General features: G+C 50.3%; 4 protein-coding genes across 5 annotated transcripts; 2 read left to right on the top strand and 2 right to left on the bottom strand.

Moving 5' to 3' along the window:
* The first annotated feature begins 557 nt into the window (after nucleotides 1-557).
* Nucleotides 558-5,180, top strand: PV10_07250 (carbamoyl-phosphate synthase, large subunit). Its single transcript, XM_016372130.1, has 4 exons — nucleotides 558-1,053; nucleotides 1,161-2,842; nucleotides 3,258-4,622; nucleotides 4,676-5,180. The coding sequence occupies exons 1-4, from the start codon at nucleotides 714-716 to the stop codon at nucleotides 4,781-4,783; spliced, it is 3,495 nt and encodes a 1,164-aa protein (XP_016221462.1). The 5' UTR covers nucleotides 558-713; the 3' UTR covers nucleotides 4,784-5,180.
* Nucleotides 5,181-5,300: 120 nt separating this feature from the next.
* On the top strand, nucleotides 5,301-6,973 carry PV10_07249 (uncharacterized protein). Its single transcript, XM_016372129.1, has one exon. It carries the CDS (start codon nucleotides 5,416-5,418, stop codon nucleotides 6,778-6,780), a length of 1,365 nt encoding a protein of 454 aa, XP_016221461.1. The 5' UTR covers nucleotides 5,301-5,415; the 3' UTR covers nucleotides 6,781-6,973.
* A 2,295-nt stretch (nucleotides 6,974-9,268) lies between these two features.
* PV10_07248 lies at nucleotides 9,269-14,941 on the bottom strand. Of its 2 annotated transcripts, XM_016372128.1 has the most exons (2): nucleotides 9,928-14,941; nucleotides 9,269-9,864 (listed from the first exon to the last, which is right to left on the bottom strand). In XM_016372128.1, exons 1-2 carry the CDS (start codon nucleotides 14,597-14,599, stop codon nucleotides 9,401-9,403), a joined length of 5,136 nt encoding a protein of 1,711 aa, XP_016221460.1. In that variant the 5' UTR covers nucleotides 14,600-14,941; the 3' UTR covers nucleotides 9,269-9,400. The 2 variants fall into 2 exon arrangements, with proteins under 2 accessions (XP_016221460.1, XP_016221459.1); XM_016372127.1 differs by having other exon boundaries at nucleotides 9,269-14,941.
* Nucleotides 14,942-15,487: 546 nt separating this feature from the next.
* Nucleotides 15,488-17,913, bottom strand: PV10_07247 (uncharacterized protein). The gene has a single exon (XM_016372126.1). It carries the CDS (start codon nucleotides 17,783-17,785, stop codon nucleotides 15,632-15,634), a length of 2,154 nt encoding a protein of 717 aa, XP_016221458.1. The 5' UTR covers nucleotides 17,786-17,913; the 3' UTR covers nucleotides 15,488-15,631.
* Nucleotides 17,914-21,061: the final 3,148 nt, after the last annotated feature.

Raw genomic sequence — 21,061 nt, 5'->3', positions numbered from 1 at the left:
CAGCACAGAGAGTGCATGAGTCGTCACCCAATAGACCTGGACTATATTTGTGCGTGAGTCTCTTGTAGGTGATTATTTCATCGACAACGACAGCCGATCATGCGTTTAGCTGTATCAACTCCCAATCACCAACCACTCATCTCAACAAATGAATATGCTACGCTATGTCTTTGATGAGGAGGTGGATGCCGATCAGCAGCAGAGCAAAAAACCCATCATGGGCGCGTGCACCCTTTGGATTTTTGACAATTTTGCACTTATCCGAGCTTATCGATTGGTTCCCGCATCTTCGTGGAGAAAATTCCATCTCTTTGGTCCCTCACCGCCAGCCTAAGAGGGCTGCTGAGGGCCAGTGGCGCCCCCGATCTGGTCTTCCAGGCCCATAGCGATCCCCCAATAGGTTCGATTGTCAGGGCACCACGCCGTCTACTCTCCCCCCCAAAGCTAGCCATGTAGGCTTGTACCTGGTTCTGGCGCCGCTGTGATGCATACTGGTTTGCTGCTTTGCTTGCGTGCGTCTGACTTTTTTCTCCGCCCGCAACCTCTTTTTCTCGTCCAAAAACTTGTGACTCCAACCCTCTTTACATCTTGATCTACCAAACTCCCTTCCACAACTCACTGGCTCGCCAATCCGTGTCCTGAGCACGGCTCAGTCGTTCTTTTGCTTGGTCCTCATCTTCAAGAGCCGGTCAGCCCAGAGCTCCCTTCTCATCATGGCTGCTTCCACCCGAGCTCTCCACCAAGCCTCCCGCTTCGCTCTGCGACAATCTCTCCCAAAGCCTCAATCTTCTCTCCGATCTTTCTCCACCCGTGCCCTCCCTCTTGCTCATAGACAGCATCTAGTCACCTTCAAGACCCCGGCATGGCAACAGGCCAGGAAATTCACCCGGTCGACAAAACGATATGCCGCTGTTCAGGAAGCTCCTCGAGCCGAGTCATATCTCGAAAGTGGAGTCATTGAGCCTGGCAAGAACCTCGTTGATGTCAAGAAAGTGCTGGTTATTGGCAGTGGTGGGTTGAGTATTGGACAGGCTGGTGAATTCGATTATTCCGGTAAGATACACCCAGCACTCTCCTAGCTGGCTGCCCGCCCTCCATGACCACAGACAGTCATTGAGCAAGCAATTGCGAAATCGATCGAGTAACTAACAGTCACCCAGGTGCCCAAGCTCTGAAGGCCCTCAAGGAATCCGGTGTCGCCTCTGTCCTCGTCAATCCCAACATCGCGACTATTCAGACCGATCACAAGCTCGCTGACGAAGTCTACTACCTCCCTGTTACTCCCGAATATGTCTCCTACGTGATTGAGCGAGAAAAGCCTGATGGCATTCTTCTCACCTTTGGTGGTCAAACTGGTCTCAATCTTGGTGTTCAGATGAACCGAATGGGCCTTTTCGAGCGATACGGAGTCAAGGTCCTCGGTACTCCCATCAAAACACTCGAGACCAGCGAGGATCGTGACCTTTTCGCCAAGGCTTTGAACGAGATCAACATTCCCATTGCTCAGTCGATTGCAGTTGGCTCAGTCGAAGAAGCCCTCAAAGCTGCCGAATCTGTCGGCTACCCCATCATCGTTCGTTCGGCATACGCTCTCGGAGGCTTGGGTTCTGGCTTCGCCGCAAATCCAGAAGAGCTGAGCAATCTGTCATCCCAATCCTTGTCGCTCTCTCCCCAGATTCTGGTCGAGAAGTCGCTCAAGGGATGGAAAGAGGTCGAATACGAAGTCGTCCGTGACGCTGAAGACAACTGCATCACCGTTTGCAACATGGAGAACTTTGACCCGTTGGGAATCCATACTGGTGACAGTATTGTGGTTGCTCCAAGTCAGACCTTGAGCGATGAGGAATATCACATGCTCCGTACAGCGGCTATCAAGATTGTCCGACATCTTGGTGTTGTTGGTGAATGCAATGTGCAATACGCCCTACAGCCCGATGGTCTCGACTACCGTGTTATTGAAGTCAATGCTCGTCTCTCTCGATCCTCGGCCCTTGCGTCCAAAGCTACTGGCTATCCTTTGGCTTACACAGCTGCTAAAATCGGGCTTGGACATACACTTCCTGAGCTGCCTAACGCTGTGACCAAGACTACCACTGCCAACTTTGAGCCCAGTTTGGATTACATTGTCGTCAAAATTCCTCGATGGGATCTCTCCAAATTTCAACACGTCAAGCGCGATATTGGCAGTGCCATGAAGTCTGTGGGCGAAGTCATGGCCATTGGAAGGACTTTTGAGGAGTCCTTCCAGAAGGCTATTCGTCAGGTTGACCCTAGGTATGTCGGCTTCCAGGGCGACAAGTTCGACGACCTGGATGATACTCTGCGAAACCCAACAGACCGACGATGGCTCGCTGTTGGTCAGGCCATGATTCATGAAAATTACTCTGTTGACAAAATTCACGACTTGACAAAGATCGACAAATGGTTCCTTCATAAGCTACAGAACCTCAAGGACACAATGGTCGAAATCCAGGAAATCGGATCTCTCTCTGGAATCAAGCACGAACTCATGCTCAAAGCCAAAAAGCAAGGCTTCTCTGACAAGCAGATTGCTTCGTATGTCAACTCAACCGAGGGCGAGGTGCGAACTCGTCGCCAGAAATTCGGCATTCGACCATGGGTAAAGAAGATCGATACCCTTGCCGCCGAATTCCCAGCCGACACCAATTATCTGTACACCACCTACAATGCTTCTTCACATGATGTGACCTTCGATGACCATGGTATGATCATTCTTGGTTCCGGTGTCTACAGAATTGGATCATCTGTCGAGTTCGATTGGTGTGCGGTAAATGCTGCAGTTTCTCTACGAAACATGGGCAACAAGACGGTCATGATTAACGTAAGTTCGCGGGTTGCCCTTTGATGTTTTCTATGTTTTGCGGTATTGCTTCTTTGGATGAGTTTGGCCCTGGACGAACCCTCTGGACACTTCGAATTCCTTTGACTCGGCACGAGTCCACCGAACGTGACGTGGAGACTGTCGCCAGTTTTGGACAAGTTGTTGTTCACCCGGGATCCTGGAGCATCGCGCTCAGTCAAGTGAATTGATTGTTGTTGCAAGTGAGGAGACCACCTCCTCCAACGACCGTGCCACCCAGTCGATTCTTAGTGTCCTTGTCTCAGCATCACTACCATCACTTCATCTGGACTCTCAAGGATGGCACTCTTTCAACTTCTCATTCTTCTATTTCCTTTTGATCTTTTCTGCTTCTGCACGTTCTTTTCATGTTCTATCATGCTAATATCATCAAAAGTTCAATCCAGAAACTCTCAGCACCGACAGTGATGTGGCCGACAAGCTTTACTTCGAGGAATTGTCATACGAACGAGTTATGGACATTTACGAGCTGGAAGCTGGAAGCGGAATCGTTGTGAGCACAGGTGGACAACTTCCTCAAAACATCGCGCTGCGACTTCAAGAGGAAGGCGGTGCAAAGATCCTTGGTACAGACCCCAAAGATATCGACAGAGCTGAAGATCGCCACAAATTCTCAAGCATCCTCGATTCCATCGGCGTTGACCAGCCGGCCTGGAAGGAACTCACTTCGGTGGCTGATGCTGCGACGTTCGCTGAGTCTGTTGGCTACCCTGTCCTTGTTCGTCCATCATACGTTCTCTCCGGTGCCGCCATGTCCGTTATCTACAGCCAAGATGAGCTGAAGGACAAGTTGGAATCCGCTTCAGCTGTTTCACCCGACCATCCCGTCGTCATCACAAAATTCATCGAAGGTGCTCAGGAGATCGATGTCGATGCCGTTGCCAATAATGGCAAACTGATTCTTCACGCCGTCTCAGAACACGTGGAGGCTGCTGGTGTTCACTCTGGAGATGCAACATTGGTGCTCCCTCCTGCCAATCTTGACCAGAGCATCATGGATCGAGTCAAGGAGATTGCTGAGAAGGTTGCCGTCGCTTGGAAGATCACTGGTCCTTTCAACATGCAGATTATCAAAGCCGATGTTCCTGGTGAAGAACCCGCTCTTAAGGTTATCGAGTGCAACTTGCGTGCCTCGCGATCTTTCCCTTTTGTCAGCAAGGTTCTCGGTGTGAACTTTATTGACACTGCCACCAAAGCCTTGGCTGGACAAGAGGTTCCTGAACCACAGGACCTCATGGCTGTGAAACGGGATTATCTCGCCACCAAGGTTCCACAATTCTCGTGGACCCGTCTCGCTGGTGCTGATCCATTCTTGGGAGTTGAGATGAGCAGCACTGGTGAAATTGCTTGCTTCGGAAAGGATCTCATCGAAGCATACTGGGCATCCTTGCAATCAACCATGAATTTCCGCATGCCCGAACCAGGTGAGGGAATACTTCTCGGCGGTTCGACTGAGCTTCCCGAGCTTTACAAGATTGTCGAAAATCTCCAGCCACTAGGCTACAATTTCTATGCTGCCAGCCCAGAGATCAAGAAGCATCTGGAGCAGACTGGAGCACATATCGAAGTGATTGAGTTCCCCAAGACCGACAAGAACAAGCTCCGAGGAGTTTTCCAGAAATACGATATCCGTGGCGTGTTCAACATTGCCAAAACCCGAGGCAAGACCTTGTTGGATGAAGATTATGTGATGAGACGAAATGCTGTGGATTTTGGTGTCCCTCTATTTATGGAACCTAAGGTAAGAGAGACACCCGAGTACTTCCTGACCAATGACTAACTCACTATGTACAGACCGCACTTCTTTTTGCGCAATGCATGAACGCCAAACTCCCACGCAAGGAGGGCATCCCGCCTGAGGTGCGAAGCTGGAGTGAGTTTGCAGGCGGCAAAATGATGTAATTGGATCAGATTGTTGGGTGGGTGGTTGGCAAGACCCGGTTGTTGAGTAACAAAAAGTTCACTGGGAGAGAGGCGGCAGATGTGTAATGCATTGCTACGAATTCAGCGAGTGTTTTTGGCGAACACAGATGGATGTGTCTGTCGTCGGGACGCGGTCGCGGTCGCGGTTGCGGAAGTGGAATATCCGTTCCGTCCATAGAGCGAAAAGTATTTTTTCTAGACGGCGTTAATGATATGCGTTGAGCATGGTATAGGTTGATGGGGTGGGTAGGGTGTAGTGAATGTTTGATGTCAATGTAAGTACTGGTAGATTACTGAGGCGGATGCAAGGCTGAACATTTTGAGGGGGACAAGACAAACCCGAGAAAGGTGCATTATCAATATTAATAACATACGGAGTAATAATTATGATTATCACAGATCGGCAAACCTGCCATCCTTCACTCCAACATCAACCTCGCGTGCCTCGTTCCTATACTTTCGCAAATCCACCCCCTTGCTTTTGCCTTACATGTAGCACAATCCGGACAATAAGGCTCGTGTAACAATGTCGGCATACGTCTGAGCACCATAACTCGGACGTCTATCATTCTTCCTACTATGGAAGACCGAACAATTCGGTAACAGCAAGAATGAAAGTCAAATCTCAGGAATCCACCATGGCGGTCGCTCAAAAGGACTCTTCGGTGAATTCGCCTTCCACCGCCCGTCGACGACTACCACACGGTACGGACCAAGATTCCGAGTCAATACAAGAGAAGGAATATAAAGACTCCAACGGAACTGCCGTCCACAGCAATGGACATGTCAAACCAACGACACCATCCTCTTCCACATCCTCGTCAACCTTCTCCATCACTCTGATCTGGGCCCCGACCCTAATCCTCATCTTCGGCGGGTGTTGTTCCAACGTCTACACATTAGAAGCCCTAATCTCCACGTCCCCCTCCTCGGGCTCATTAATCACCGCCTTACAATTCCTCGTCGTCGCACTCACAACCCTCCCACCGCACCTATCCCTCCACCGCGGTTGGAAAAACCTCTACCTCAAACCCCGTTCCGTGCCCATACGCAAATGGATCATCTACACAGCCTATTTCCTCGCGATCAATATCCTCAATAACATGGCATTCGGCTATCGAATCAGTATACCACTGCATATCATCCTACGCTCAGCCGGGCCCGTGACCACCATGGCAGTGGGGAGGGTGTATGGTGGGAAGAGATATCCCGTGCAGAAAGTGGTGGCGGTGTTTTTACTTTTTGCCGGTGTGGTTGTTGCGGCGATAAGTGATGCGATGAGTAAAAGTCAGGTTTTGGAGAAGGAGAAGCAGCGGGAGGGGATGGTAGTATCGTCGTCTAGCGACGAGGTAGTACTACTTTCTTCCATGTCGGCTCAGATCCCTGGTTTCGCTCTGTTGGCTTCGGCATTGCTTCTCTCCGCCATGATGGGTGTCTATACCGACAATATGTACGCCATACACGGACGATCCGGCTCGATTACGCTCGAAACTCTATTCTACAGTCACGGTCTTTCGCTTCCTTTCTTCGCCACGCAATTCTCATCACTTCAAAGTCAACTCGTCACTTTGACTGCTCTATCGTCTTCTGCATCCTCCTCCTCCTCCCTTTCATCTTCATCTTCACTCTTGTCCATTCCCTGGCCAGTGGTCCTTCTCCTTCTCAACGCCACGACTCAACTCCTCTGCATTGTCGGCGTTAATCGTCTCTCGGCACAATCGTCTTCTCTCACCGTGAGTATGGTTCTCAATGTAAGAAAACTCATCAGTCTGGTGTTGAGTATTTGGTTGTTTGGGAATACGCTCCCAGCGGGGGTTTTGGTCGGTGCGGTTGTGGTGTTTATCGGGGGTGGGCTTTATGCTTTACCCACAAAACCTAAATCAATGCCTTCATCTTCTTCATCTGCACCGGCGAGGGCTGAGAATGGGAGTGTTGGTGCAACTAAGAGGAAGGGAGAGGGTAAGAAGACGAAGTGATTTGGATTCATGGCATTTTCGAAAATTTCAGATGGCCATGGCGGGATGGAACGTTTCATCCTGGTGGCTGGTTTGGAATTAGAGCCCAATGGTTGACTCGCATGAGATATTGCGAGCTACAGGGGCAATGAATCGTCTTTCATGCCCCTGTTCGGAAATGCCTACAGACGATAGAAATCATGCTCACGGCTAGACAAAAATAAAACAGAATGCTAGAATATAGACATTACATTATGGATGTACTACCAGACATGAAAGCAAGTGCCCTTACTTGCAGTGGGTTAGCACCTGTATAAAATCCACATGTACTCATTCAGCCTTGAGTCTCTCTTCCTAGTGGGACCAAAATCTTGTGCGCCATCGACTTGCCATCGCCATCGACTCGCGCCATCTCTTTGACGAGCAGGTACATTCACAGGGTTGTTCAACGTCAGGATGCTCACTGTAGGCCACACAACAAGCATGTGGTGGTCCTCGCTCGATTCCAATCATGCTAATCCTACTAAATGGGTGCAAGGTCTGGATTTGGCAATCCATCATCTCTTGGCCAGCAATATTGACGGAGGCAGGCTGAGCAGTGCGAGGGCAGCAATCCTTGATTAACCTTGACGAGCAAGGCACATGTCAGACATCGTGGCCACGTAGGATCTTGACCATTGGTTGCAACATTTCTTCCATTGGCAATCACATCGACAACATCTTGCGCACTCCAACTCAAATCATAAGAACTCTTGTTGCTGGAGATGTTATACGCGTGATTGGGCAGATAAACAATAGTAATTACCGAGGAGTCGTGACAGCCAAAAAACACGGGCCTCGTTTTCAAGCCCAGCATCTGCATGGTCTCAGGTAATGGGATCGCTGGCATGGTGTCAAGGCCGATTTCCCGAGATCTAAGATAAGTGTTGTATAGTGATGCTCCATTTGGATAACCATCCACCGTGTCGTCAGAATTATCATTGACAACAATGACATCAACCTTACGCTCTGGTTGGATCAAGGGCCATAAAGGAACATTTTCTCCCGCAGATGTTCCATCAACCATGTAAAAGGTTTCCTCCGCAGAGAGACCTGGAGCCAGACTAGAGTCGAAGAACGGATTTGGAATGAGCCCATACTCATCGAGGTGAGTTGGCTTGTGAAGTGTGCCGATTAATCCGATCAGATCGTTTTCCATATCACCCCACTCGCCCGTCAGAAGGTTTGTATTTGGCACAACCGAGCAGAAGCGATAGAAAGCATTGCTTGAAATGGCCAGAAGCAAGGATAGGTTGTCAAAGCTTTTGAGACAAGTTGGCTGGGTCAGGGGAATGCCGTTCGCCAGTGGTGTTCCCAGAAAGCCTGTTTGCGCAAACACACGATGCCCAGGTTCCCAAGTTCCTGTCTCGTACGGATGAAATTCAAACTGTAGTGACCTATTGGTGATCTGATCGCAGCCTTTGTGATCGATGATTCGGTCAGATTTGAGGGCTGTGATGATCGGATAAGGCGTTTCAAATGAAGTGAACATAGATTGTCTCAACAGACCGGACAAAGTCCTAGGCATCCTTGGGACGTCATAGAATAAGTGAAATGACAGGAGACCTCCAAGACTGTCGGCCAATGTCGATTGAAAGCCATTGAGCTCCTTCGCCGCTAGATCCAGAGCAATTTCAGCATACGCTCGACCAGGACGAATATGCGAAGGCAGAAGAGTTGCTGTGGGAAACGATCTCTGCCACAGACTGAAATGTAGGTCGGAAACAGTTTGGTTGTTGTTACCAGCAAGGGCAGAGACCAACTAGGCCCCTCCGTCAACGCCGGCGTGATACGACATAGCTTGGTACAATCCCTTGAGGTTGCTATTGCCACTTCCTGGGTCTCGAAGGTCCATTGCTTGTACCACGCCAGCCCCGGACAGAAGGGCTCTGATTTTCCCCCCACTTGAGGCGAGTGCAATGGTAGGTGGGCGATGGTAAGTAAACCCATCGCCGAGCGAGAGTTGTTCGTTTTGTCGACTGACAAACTGTTGAAATGCTCTGTGAGTGACCCTGTCACGTCGAGATCGATAGAATGCCTCTCCAGCAGATAAGCCGATGGCACTGCGAATAAGAGGCGTTGAAGGGCATTGTGCAACTGTTGGGGAGTAGGGGGACAATGTGAAGAACGAGGGCAAGGCCAAACCACAGACGATGAAGAGCGCACAGAACAGTGTTGTCGTCTTGGGTAGAGTAGCCATGAGTCGAAAAGCAGACAATAACACCAAAATCTTGCAGCAAGTGAGACAGGAATATCTCGCGTTTGGCTTTGAAGTGAATGTCAAAGTGTCGCAAATCGAAAACCGACGACATCGCATCATTTCTTCTCGTGGGAATTGAAGGGAAAGAACAAGACATCTCTTGAAGCAAAGGCAAGAGCATTTGTAGATGATCTTTCTCTCTTCTCTCTTCTTTCCTCTACCTGGGAATGTCACGTGGCATCAAAAGAAATTGTGAATAAAACTTACTCGTAGTTGTACAACATCATTCATATTTGTTCCCAAGATCTGCTAATGTAATTCCGTCTTCCCCACGTAGCAAGTCCTGTTCAGCCCTTCTAAAAATAGGCCAACAACTTCCAGGTTCCAACTCTCGTGGTCCAACTAAGCTGGGGGTCTTCGTCCCCAACTACTGGGTGCAAAGTCCTGCCCCGACTCTTGCATATCAGCCATGACCTCGTTGAAGGCATCACTGACTTGAACCAGGACCTTTGATCGATCCCATTCGCCTCTGCTCCTCCATAGTGTGTCCATGAGCACACTATTGACCTGTTCGAGCTGTTCCACACTCAGGCCACTAGTCTTGTCGCTGATCTCCCGGTGAAAGTTATCCACATTCCGCTCCTCAACCTGAATCAAGTTGGGCTGGGGTGATGGGTTGAGTAAATCGGCGATATGTGAATTTGTCCGATGTACGGGGCTTGTCTCTGCTGCCGCAGTAGCAAATGGTGGCACTGGTGGCTGAGATTGCCGGTCTGGCCCTGGAGGTGTCACATGTTGAGGTATGGGTTGTAGTTGCGCAACATCAGGGGGATTTCCTGGGGAGCCTGGGGGATAGTGAGGAGTATCTACTCTCTGAGTCAGCTCCAAGAATTGAGGAAATTGCCGCAATTGAGGAGGAGAGATCGTACCTTGTGTATCAGGGATCTGACTTCCTGATGCGACTGATCGTCGTTCATTATACTCGTACAGGTTTGGCCCTGAATCTGGTGGACTACTGCCATCTTTATCTCCAGAAGATATCCTCTTTCCATTTGTCGATTGCGTCGTGCTTGCATCGTTCTGGAATTCAGCCACTTCACTGCCATGAGGCATGGGTGTAAAAGGTCCAGTCTGAGAACGAGGCAAAGACATGCCAGATTCCTTCATCAGATGCTGTGATGGTGCGGTGTATGAATGGAATGGTCGAGGTTGAGCTGATTCGCGGTTGCCATAAGAGCTTGTCGTTTGGGTTTTTTGTGTCTCATTGCTCCTCTCCTGAGAAGTTTGGGTCTCTGGCTCTGCTTCCCCCATATAGGTGTCACCTGAAGCATCAACACCCGGATGGTTGTTAGTCTCGTTTGCCGAGTCCGCCGTCCTCGTGTCATTGTCATGATGAATGCCGTTGGTTACAATTGAGGCATTGGAATTGGCCATAGAGATGCCAGTAGGAGCCAAGCGCTCTGCAAAGTCATGGCGCCGAACCATAGGCTCTCCCAGCAAGATCGGTCCCGTAGAAACAGTGGTTGAAGGGCCAGAATTACCGTGCGCAACATTTGACACTATTTGTGGTGGTGGCATGTCCTTGTTTCTATCGCTTTCAAGCTGGGCTTGCTTCAGAGCTTCTTTTTCTCGCGCCAGCTCGCGCTCGTAGACTCGTTCACATTCAGCGTTGAACGCTGGCTCGCCCAACTCGAGTGAGCCAATGTCCACCTCGACATTTGCCAGTAATTCATTGGCTTTGAGAAGTCTGTCTTCGTCTCCAGCGGCCTTTGCATCCTTCGCAAGGCGTTTGATATCTGCCAGAAAGTCTTTTGGCCGCTTGTAATACCCATTGCTAAGGCGCTTTTCAATAGTGACAGAATCCAAGTTGTAGTAGAAAACGTTGTTAGCCTGATCCACTAAACCAGGTTCACCATGTGCGTCCTGGCCAATCTCAAAAGGCCTGAATGATGCTTGTGCAAGGATTTCCTGGTGCAAGTCTGAAGTCACAGTGCCAGGGTCAGCCTCTTCGAACAGATATCGAATTTGAGTCTCGTCAATGACGCCAGTGCGGAACTTCTTGTACTTGGTTCGAATTTGATCCATGATTGGCTGTAGACGGATTTTCAGCATGTTCAGCGTCTGACGATCTCTCTTCTTTTGCATTTTGAGTTCTTCTTTGGTCAAAGGTGGCGGACCCTTCTCAGCCTCCGGTGGTGCGACATCAAGCTTTTCGAGTTGCCTCTTTTTCCGATTTTCCGGGTTGGGAAAGTCGCTTGGTGCTGTACGGATATAATCCTTGATAGGCTGAAAGAAGTCAAATCGTTGGGAGTTACTTGGCTCTGAAAGTAGGTGCTGGTTCTTTTTGGAGAAACCAAATAATTCGCGTCGCATGTTCTCATCGAGATCTTCTTGTTCGCCTTCGTCGAATCCAAGAAGCAGCACAGGATCTGTTGGCTTGATCGATCTCAGTAAGCCTAGGAAGGTTGAGATTACGGTAGTCCCCACTGTATGATACCAGTCTTGCACATTTGGGATGTAGATGACACTTGGTTTGTGCATCTTCACCTCTGTAAACAGACGAATGATGGTGGCTTCAGGAGAGCTTGTGGTATCACTCAGCAGAGTCGGCAAATCAAAGGCTTGCACATGTAACCCTTCGAAATGGTTGAGCAAAGCAGCTGCCAGATAATGTTGACCCATTCCTACTCTGCCGTGTATGAGTAGCCGAGGCCGAAAGACTCGTGAAGACTCAAAGGCTTGCTGCATTTTCTCCTTCCCAAAACCTCGACCGTGATCGACATCTTCATATTGCGCCTCCTCCAAAGCAGTCAGCCTCTTCTTCTGAGGCAGAACTTCGGCCAAGATGTTTCTGATCACGTCAAGCTGGTCGTTCAGCAAAGGAGCAACACTGGGTGGGAGAGGAGATGCGCCAGATGATGTGGATCTCTCTGACGATGGTGTCATTTTCTTGATTGAAATCATGAAATCCTTGGGCATGACCTCGATCGTTTTAGGGTCGATCTTGAGCTTCTCCACCGAACTGTATATCTGCGGGTATCGACGTTGCACTGCATTCAAAGCCGCTTCGGTACACAAAGCTCGCAAGTCCGCACCACCATATCCCTTGGTCAACTCTGCCAGTTCGTCTTTGACAGCAGGGTCAAGTGGCGGGTCCCATCCTTTGGTATGTATGTCGAGAATTGAACGTCTCGCCTCGGTTCCTGGCAGGGGAAAATAAAATTCTCGGTCAAATCTACCGGGTCGACGTAGTGCAGGATCGATCGAGTCTGGACGATTGGTGGCACCAATCACGATCACTTGTCCTCGACCGTCCATGCCGTCCATCAAAGCAAGGAGCGTGGACACGATCGATGCATGGATCTGCTCCTGTTTACTGGAGCGAACAGGCGCAAGACCATCAATCTCGTCGAAGAAGATGATGCTAGGCTGTGTTTTCCTAGCCTCTTCGAAAAGGAGCCGCAGTTGACGTTCGGCCTCACCAACCCACTTGCTCAAGGCATCGGCACCTTTGCGCATGTAAAAGGTGACCTTGCGGCCTTGTGAGCTCACACTGGTGGCCAGGGCTCTGGCAAGTAATGTTTTGCCGGTTCCTGGAGGACCATGAAATAAGACACCTCGTGGAGGAGTGATTTTGAATCGCATGAAGATTTCAGGATACAGCAAGGGAAGAGCCACCATTTCTTTGAGCTGATCAATATGCCCTTGGAGCCCACCAACGCTGTCAAAATTAACATTCTGATCAACTCCGAGTGGATCTGCATCCGCCAAAACTTGCTTGTCTTTGATCTTGCCCAAGTTGGCGGGGGTGCCGCCAACGGCTTGTGCCGGGTCTGCGTTAAGACTCTGAGGAAAGAGATTGAAGCCTGTCGCCGCGGTTGGGGTCATGCCGACAGTGCCGCCTGTAGGTCTTGGTTGTTTCATGACCTCGTCGTCGCTACTGTCAGAATCAACTCCACCTTGCGCTCGAGCACCGGAGACGCCGCCGCCAAGGACAGGGGGAGCGCCTCCGCCGCCTCCAAACGGCCCGTATGTATTGAAAAGGGTTCTCTGCCAGGCACCGCCACCAGTCTTTCGGGTTCTTTGTGACGGAGAAGGCGCAGCAACTTCCTCTTCGTCTTCAATAGGAGCAAAACCGCGCAAGAGATCATAATTGGGTTTCTTTCCGGTACGACGACCTCGTGGCTCGAACACGATGGCCTCCTCCCTCTGTCGTCGTGGCTTTCGTCCTCCTCTTTTGAGGTCGGCAAGTTCTTCGGCAAGCTCTTCTTGTTCTTCAAGTTGATCGCTGACAGCTTCCGATCGCTGGCGAGATATGTTCTTTCCGCGCAGCCTTGTCGACCGGCGGCCGTTGTTGCTGCTATCGTAATCGCCATCTTTCCGGCCATTTTTCCGTGGTGAGGCATCAGAGTCGCTGGAGCTAGAGATTTCATCTGCATTTTCCCGGTCTTCAGTTGGATCGAAGTCGCTGCTTTCATCTTGAGCCTTCCGTCGACGGCTGCCGGAGGTTCCGTCCTTGTTCCTGCTCCGAAGGTTTCGGACACGAAGTCTGCTGGGATTCTCCGTGGCTTCTTCCACTGGTGAAGAATTATTCTTCGACCTTTCCGACGCTCGAGTCATGCGACCTCTGGGCTGCACATCATCTTCATCGTCTTCATCTACGTCGTGGCCTTCTCCCACGACTGCGTCTGCTTCTTCGGCGACAGGCGGTTGGGATGGATTGAGGCCAGACGGCTCCATTTCTGGAAATTCACCGTCACTGGACGCTTCTGCAGCTTGGGCGAGGTCGGAGACAAGTTGCGGTATTTGCATGTGGGCGGTATCATCCTCAGCATCACCGGTGACCGGTAAATCGCTATCCAGTAGCTCGTGCTGAGATGCCTTTATCTCTAATTCGTCTTCTTCTTCTTCTTCTCTCTTGGGAAATGACTCGCTCTCTTCATTGATGGTGCTCTTGGAAGGATACAGAAGTCCTTTGCCTCCTCTCGTTGGTCTGGTTGGCATGTGCTCGACTTCGCGTGAACCAGCTCGCACAATCTCGACATGGTTCCCGGAATTGGTGAGCGCAACGACCGGTTCATCCTCGTCGTGCGACAGGCGTGAGCTCCTCCTGGTTCCCACATTTGGATGAGCAGTCGAAGAGGGCATCTTGCCATTGCTTCCACTACTAGTCCGAGCAGATCGTCTGGGTTTAGTCTTTAGAGTGACTATGTACTTCGGTCGTGCGGACCTTTTGGGAGGTGGAGTGTCAGCTTGATCCGAAGAGGAAGCGAGTTCGTCCTCATCGTCATCACTGTCGATGTAGTTGTGGCTTTTCTTGGCCGCTCCGCGTACAGGACGTCCTCTTTCATTGGTCTCTTGAAGATCTTCGACTGACTCGGCAAACTCGTCCTCCGAGTCGGATATAGGGTCTTCGTCATCACTGTCAATGTCCGAAGAGCCATATTCGCGCCGTCTCCTCTTCCTAGCCGGAGCAGCACGGCCGCGTTTGGATTTAGAAGATCGTGATCTTGTGGCGCCAGTGTTGCTGTCATCATAGTCTTCATCATCGGAATCTTCTTGGGCGATGATTTCCTCAAGGGTTCGCTTAGGCCCGCGCATGGTGATAAGAGGGATTCGGGTTGGGGTGGATGTAGGGGATGGCGCAATCGAAGATGTCTGGGACGAGCACTCGGTGATTAAGGTGTGGCAATCAAAATTGCAGTTGGGAGCTGCTAAGTCCCTATTAATGGAGTGCTTTGATTCAAATCATCAGACGGTGATGATCGTCGGATGGTGGCTAGGAAGCTGACTTTGGGGCGCGTCTCGCGAGCGCTGACCAAAGATCTCGGCACAAGGAGTAAGGGAGGAGGGAGCGGGAGCGTGGCGAAGGGATCTTTGCATGTGATTGAGGGAGATGGCGTATGAGGAGGATAGACTGCAAATGGTGATATGATGGATGGGTCGACGACGATTCAATGATTAAGATCCCCAGCTTGCGTGTTTTCCTCAGTCCTTGACTCTTCTGGCGCCTGGGGATGAGCGCCAAGATAAACTATGCCCCACCTATTTCGATACCCACCAATCACAGCCGCGTATTTCACCGAATTTGGCATCGAGTTCAGCACCTTGCAAAGGAGAATTCAAAAACAACAATAATCAAGTTTCTCGACATGAATGATCTCGGGACTGTTGGGGCTCAAAAATGTGCGGAGTTGGTACCGGAAACCTTTGCGACAATGACCAACACCCATTCAATCCGCCCGGAGCCCGAATCAAGTAGCTATTCAGGGCTTTACAACTGTAGAAAGTCGCGTTGATAGAAAAATAATTAACAAGACGATCGACGTCAGATCTCGGTTCTGCGCGATGGGTTCCCCTTGCCGTCGTTGGCCGCATGGGGCGCCACCCTGGTCCTTTTGTAAGTCACGTGATCGTCGACGACCACGAACTTCCTTCCACCCTACTTTGTTGGGGTCCATCAATCACATTCTTTGCTCGTATCATAGATCTTGAACAATAATCTTCAATTTAACGCTAGGCTATTGATACGAATTTAATACAATGTCATCATCGATGAGCGTTCGAACTTTTCGCTGAAGTCTTGAAACTTGTCTTGGTTGAAACGTCGAGGGAAACCTGACTCTATTTCACTCACTGGTCGTGTTTTCTGGCTGAAGCCCTGAGATTCTCATCATCCGTTACACTCGTGCCATCGTCATCTTCCCCTTCGCTGTCAGAATTCCATAGCACCGATGCTTGACGGCTGAGCTCTTCGAGAATGGTGCTGGGCCGTCGAGGCGATGGTGCAAGAATTTCGACGCCTTCTTCATCGGTGGAGGAAACGCTATTGTTGGTCTGCCTTCTCGCACGGAGTAATGCTTCCTGTGCCTGCTGTTCATGGGCCGGATTGATAAAGCGGTGTCCCTCGTCAGCGACACCAGCCCGCCGCAAACCTTCGAGGATGACCCGTTCGACTTTCATCCGGTTGGAAATGAAACGGATCTTGGGCCAACAACTCCGCTCCCCGACCTTGAGCATTCTGTCTAGTGTTTGAGGGCTAGGATCGCTCAAAATGTTCCAAAAGTCGCTGATGATGGTTTTTGGCCAAATGGTTACAGTACCGGAGAATCTTTGAAGCCAGATCTCGCTCCAATCTTGGCCCATCAGCCTGGGCAACAGCTCGAGGTGTCGGAGGATTTTCAGATACTTCTGCAAGTCCAGCTTGACGGACGTTTCTATCGTCGAGCCAAGGAAGCCGCCACGCCATCCTCGGCCTTTGCGATGAGTGACTGGTCGACCAGGTGATCCTCTCGGGGAGAAAAAAAATAGGTTTATGTGGGGATTGACTTGAGATACGATAGAGAAGTTGACGTTGAAGTGAATGTTGAGCGCCTTGAGGGGTATGTCTGTTCTCAAGCTTCCATCTTTCCACTTGTTGCCAAAGGAGTATGGGACCAGCTGACCGTCTTTGGTCTTCCTCATGAGGACTATTGGATTCAATATGCCCGGGACTGCGGCTGATGCTAAGACAGCCGACCAGATGACACAGTCAGGACTCGTGATGTGATTATTAAGGAGCGTCGGAGAGTGGGGATCCGAGGGCACACAGGTGACATTCAGGATCCGACCAGTTCGCTGAAAGGCCTCTCGAAAGGTAAGTGAGCCATAGCAGAACCAAGAGCACTGCTTTGCCCAATCAAGCGAGTCGAAACGGGCACCTGTCCTCCACCACCTCCTCACCCATGTCGTAAAGCCCTCATGACACGCACGAATGCGGTAGGCAAGGGCAGGAATTAGAAGCTGTTTGAGCTCTTCATCAGTCCGGGTGGCCACTAGAGCAGCCACCAGGGCACCTCCTGAGGTTCCAGTGATGATTTCTGGAAGCTCGCCTGCGTCAAGCAAGGCTTTGATGACGCCAAAGTGGTAATAAGCGAAACTGGCACCGCCGGAAAGAAGTAATGCAGACCGCCCATAGTTGAGATCAAGATGCCGAAAGAAACCGGTCTTGTCGCTTTCTGAGATGCGATCACTGTCTAGGACGAGCTTGAGGCTGCTTTCGACTTGATCGACAAATGACTGTATCAGCCGCTTTGTTCCGATATAGGTTTCGCTATAGAGTCGAGGGTTTTCGATCCCGACAAAATTATTCTTGATGCAACTCTCAAGGAGCAGTCTGAGCTCGTCCAACGCTGGGAGGCCACCTACTCCATCTCTGCCATTTTCATGTTCTTGCTGGGCTCTGTTGTGAAGCTCGACCAGCTGTGACGTCACTCTCTCGACGGTGTGATTGTTGTAGTAGCTGTAGGTGTCGGATTCCTTCCACTCATTGTTGCCGAGGTATTCATCAAGATCATGAGCGGCGGTCAGCCACTCTTGGTAGGTGTTGGCGTTTTGCAGTCGACGACGATGAGTCTCGCGGCGGCCCCTCCAGGTGTAGACGTGTTCGTAGAGGTAGATGTAGAAACGAGTGAGGTTGTAAATGATGAAAAGGAAGACAATCCAACCACATACGAGAAACAGCAAGGGGTAGTAAAGAATGCTATAAACAAAGCCCTCCCTGGTTTCGTCTTTGGATCGTTGAGGTGGCTTGCGCCGAACACGAGCACGCTTGATCCGCTGGTGAATCGGCTTCCAGTCGTTCAAGGCGGTGACTGGGACAGTCGTAGGGGCCGTTAGAGCCTTTGCAAAGCTCTCTAGATCTTGGGAACTTATGAAATCCTTGTCGAAATCAGGTAATAAGTGAGGGTCATAGTTTGTTTTTGTCTCCGGATTTGATTGATTGTTCCCATTTTCTAAGGTTGGCATTTTGAATGCATCAAACGTTCTTGACAGACTTCTTTAACTTGCACGGTTCGTCATCAAAGATTTGAGTCAATGAGGTGTTTTAATGTAGTTGTAGAAGGATACATTAACTTAGGGTGGCATGATGTTAGGAGATGTGTTCTAGATGCATAACATCATCAAGGTTCGATGCCAGCTTCTAGGCTAATGATCTTTGTTGGGCACGGAGAAGAGCCTTGGCGTTCATGCGCCACTCCAAGTCTGATGACATCGACGCCACCTAAAGCACTAAGGAAGCAGGACTTGTCTGCTACTTCGGGCTTCCTGGCGGGCATACCCATCATCCTTACCTAACTTGTGTTACTATAGGTGCTTGACTGACTGTGGCTGACCATGGCTTCCCACGCCTAGGTAGTACCTACCCATAGGTACTCAACCTCCACTCTGTCGATTGAATCTTGAGGTAATTTCTAGTGCTACTTTCCACGTCGCTGGTCTTTCCAAACGGCTCATCAATTCATTATGTACAAAGAGTAATACCCGGGTCAACGGTCAATAAATTTTGCCCTGACCAGAATCAGTAAAGAGATAGAGTCACCCAGAGCTGCCATGGTCGCTTTGGGATAGATTCTATTTATTTGTTATTCTAGACATGTACTTGAGAGACCTATGCACAGTCTTCGGATTGAAAACATGATCCACGGTTGAGTTTGAGAACTTCTTATCCAAGTTTCTGAAGCCAAAGGGTTCATTGTTCCATTGACGTTATAGAGGTGGTTGCACAAGGCTGACGAGGCTGAGGCATAATCCGGAGTGAGACTCCTCAGCGTCTAAGTTACCAGTCTCTGTTACTGGAGGCCCCTCTAACTTGGCCTATTGGCTCCAAATCTTCAGACTGGAAAATGTAGCGATGCACTACGGAGTACATGCCTACGAAAGGCACCCCTGCATCGCTTGAATGGTCGCCAGTTGCAGTTGGTTGTCCTAGCCCCCCAGGGTCTGTACTCCGTAGACGTGTCTGCTTAGACGTGGCCGCTTAGACGTGGCCGCTTAGACGTGGCCGTATGCCCCTCGGCTCCTTCCTTGCCCCACTGGTTTCCCCAACTGTATTTGGCGTACGTCATCCATGCCCCTCCATCCCCACGAGACAGAAAACCCACCATGAATAGCCGAGTCACGAACAGCAGACGGGAAATTGTCTTTGAACATCTGGCACTGTGCCTAGAGAATGATCTCTACGAGAGCAAGTCTTTTCCGAGGTAGACAGTTGACTTGAGGACCAATGCAATTTCTCCTGCCAACTTTCTATGCAAATCCCAAGCAAAAGTCGGAATGCTACGGGATCGAATGCTGGGAGGGTGCCATGCCATGACTGTGGGTTTGTCTGTATGCGGTCCTCGTACTTGCTAGACCAGAAGCAGCACCAAAGTGCCGTGACTGGACCACACCACATCTGGATGGCCCGGAAACCCAGCCTGAGTGCTTATACCATAGGGTCTTGCGCATATCGTACCAGGTAGCGTTGTCGTCTATCATTCCTTGAACCCTTAACGGCTGTCGGCATAAATCGAGGGTCTACGGAGTTACTGTAAGTACGGAGTAGAGGATCTCCGCCGACTCGAGGTGGAGGTTATAGTTCCACCAACCCCGACTCGAGGGATTCCTCGCCTACAGTATGTCCTCGCAATGCCCAGTGATTCCTCTTCGTTTCGTGGCCTCCATTTAACATCAGAAATAGAGTACTGTCGATCAGAAGAATCTCAGTATGTAATGAGAACAATCTTGTAGCAGCATTGGCCGTTCACACTGTGGGGGTTAGTGGCGCCAAGGGGAAGACGCAAGTCAAGTAGCTCGGTGCAATGGACACTTGACAATTTTGATATGATACACTTAATATGCGGCTAAATTCTGTGCATGCACCTACATGTCGTTGTCCACTTATTGGTGTAACTTAACTTTCGACTAATTGCCGAAGTAATCCTACAGAGTTCAAAGGAGATACGAGTTGATATCTCTAACTACCAGACATGAACTCGACAGAGCGTCGTCGTGTATGACATGAGACTAGAGTCCACCGTGCGACTTGAGCAGCTCTAACGTGCGAGACCACGCATGTGTAACTCGACAAGACAGTGGCTTGTGATGACAGACATGTCCGCCACATCTTGTGACTCGTTGAGCATGGGTATTTCGTCTCGCTCATTTGACGTCCAGCAGAGTCACGTTGGCCTAAATAGTCAAGGGACGGAGAATCCAATCATGGTCAAGGAGGTGTTGGTGATGACTCCATGTCGGAACACCCTGGGGGCTGCACCGACACAACCGATCACCGTGTTACACAGACATCGGCATATCTATCTCGAGTTAGACCTCTCAAGTGTAGGCTAGTCTCGAGTTGAGGTGACAGGTTGGCGTGGGGAGAGCCGAGAATTTTTGGAAAAGTTGACGACTGGCTAGCACAAGTGACGACTGAAATCCAAACTAGCGAGACCTACATTGGAGTTGGAGCCAAATGATCCAAGCACCCGGATATAGGATTGGTAGTGGCCATTCTCAATTCGAGATGGCTCGATTTTCAAGTGGTAACCCGCCTGGGACGACCCAAGCTAAGGAGATCCAAAGAATCTCCAGGTGTTCAATCACATGCAAAAGAAAATCGTCAGCCTCCCAAGGTTGGCCGGGCCGTGCCTGGTCACGAGGCAATCCCAGTTCCAACTTCCAAGGTCAGCAAATGTGGACTTTCAGTTTTTTCCCCGTGAGATACGTGATAGAGGATGAGGCAAATCAGATCCGGGGCTTAGGACCTGTCCACGAGATGCTGTCAGCGACATGCTTCCTAAGAGATGCACAGCGTATTCCTCACACGACCTATTTGACGTCCGACACGAGAAGGGCTCTAGATTGGGCTATTCTCTGGTTGGGATCGTAATTGAGAGCACCAATCCTGATGGCCCGCGAAGCTGTTTGCACCGAGGGAGGCATGATCCACGAGATGTTCAGAAAGGCGGTCAAAAGCCTAGCCAGTGGTGGATGGTGTACAGACGCAGCAGATGAAACGAATCCATGATGGCGACTGGCTGTCAGGCGATCGGGTGCTAGTCGACCATGGGTCCATGGACCACTCACTACTGGCGTGGGTGGGTGTGCAGTAGAGACATGGCATACGCAGACGGTAGGGGACATGGTCTGGGTGCGGGTGTCAAAATTTCCGTGCAGGCTCTGTGTGTGTCGCGGCTGTAGTCAACCGCTATGGGTGCATCAATTTTTGCCCCGCCGTATGGGGGCCGAGGGGCTTTGACT

The sequence above is a fragment of the Exophiala mesophila genome (assembly GCF_000836275.1).
Source record: "Exophiala mesophila strain CBS 40295 unplaced genomic scaffold supercont1.5, whole genome shotgun sequence".
Classification (NCBI taxonomy): Eukaryota; Fungi; Ascomycota; class Eurotiomycetes; order Chaetothyriales; family Herpotrichiellaceae; genus Exophiala; species Exophiala mesophila.
Note: the sequence above shows the minus strand (reverse complement) of the source record. Positions and strands in the feature narration are given on the sequence as shown.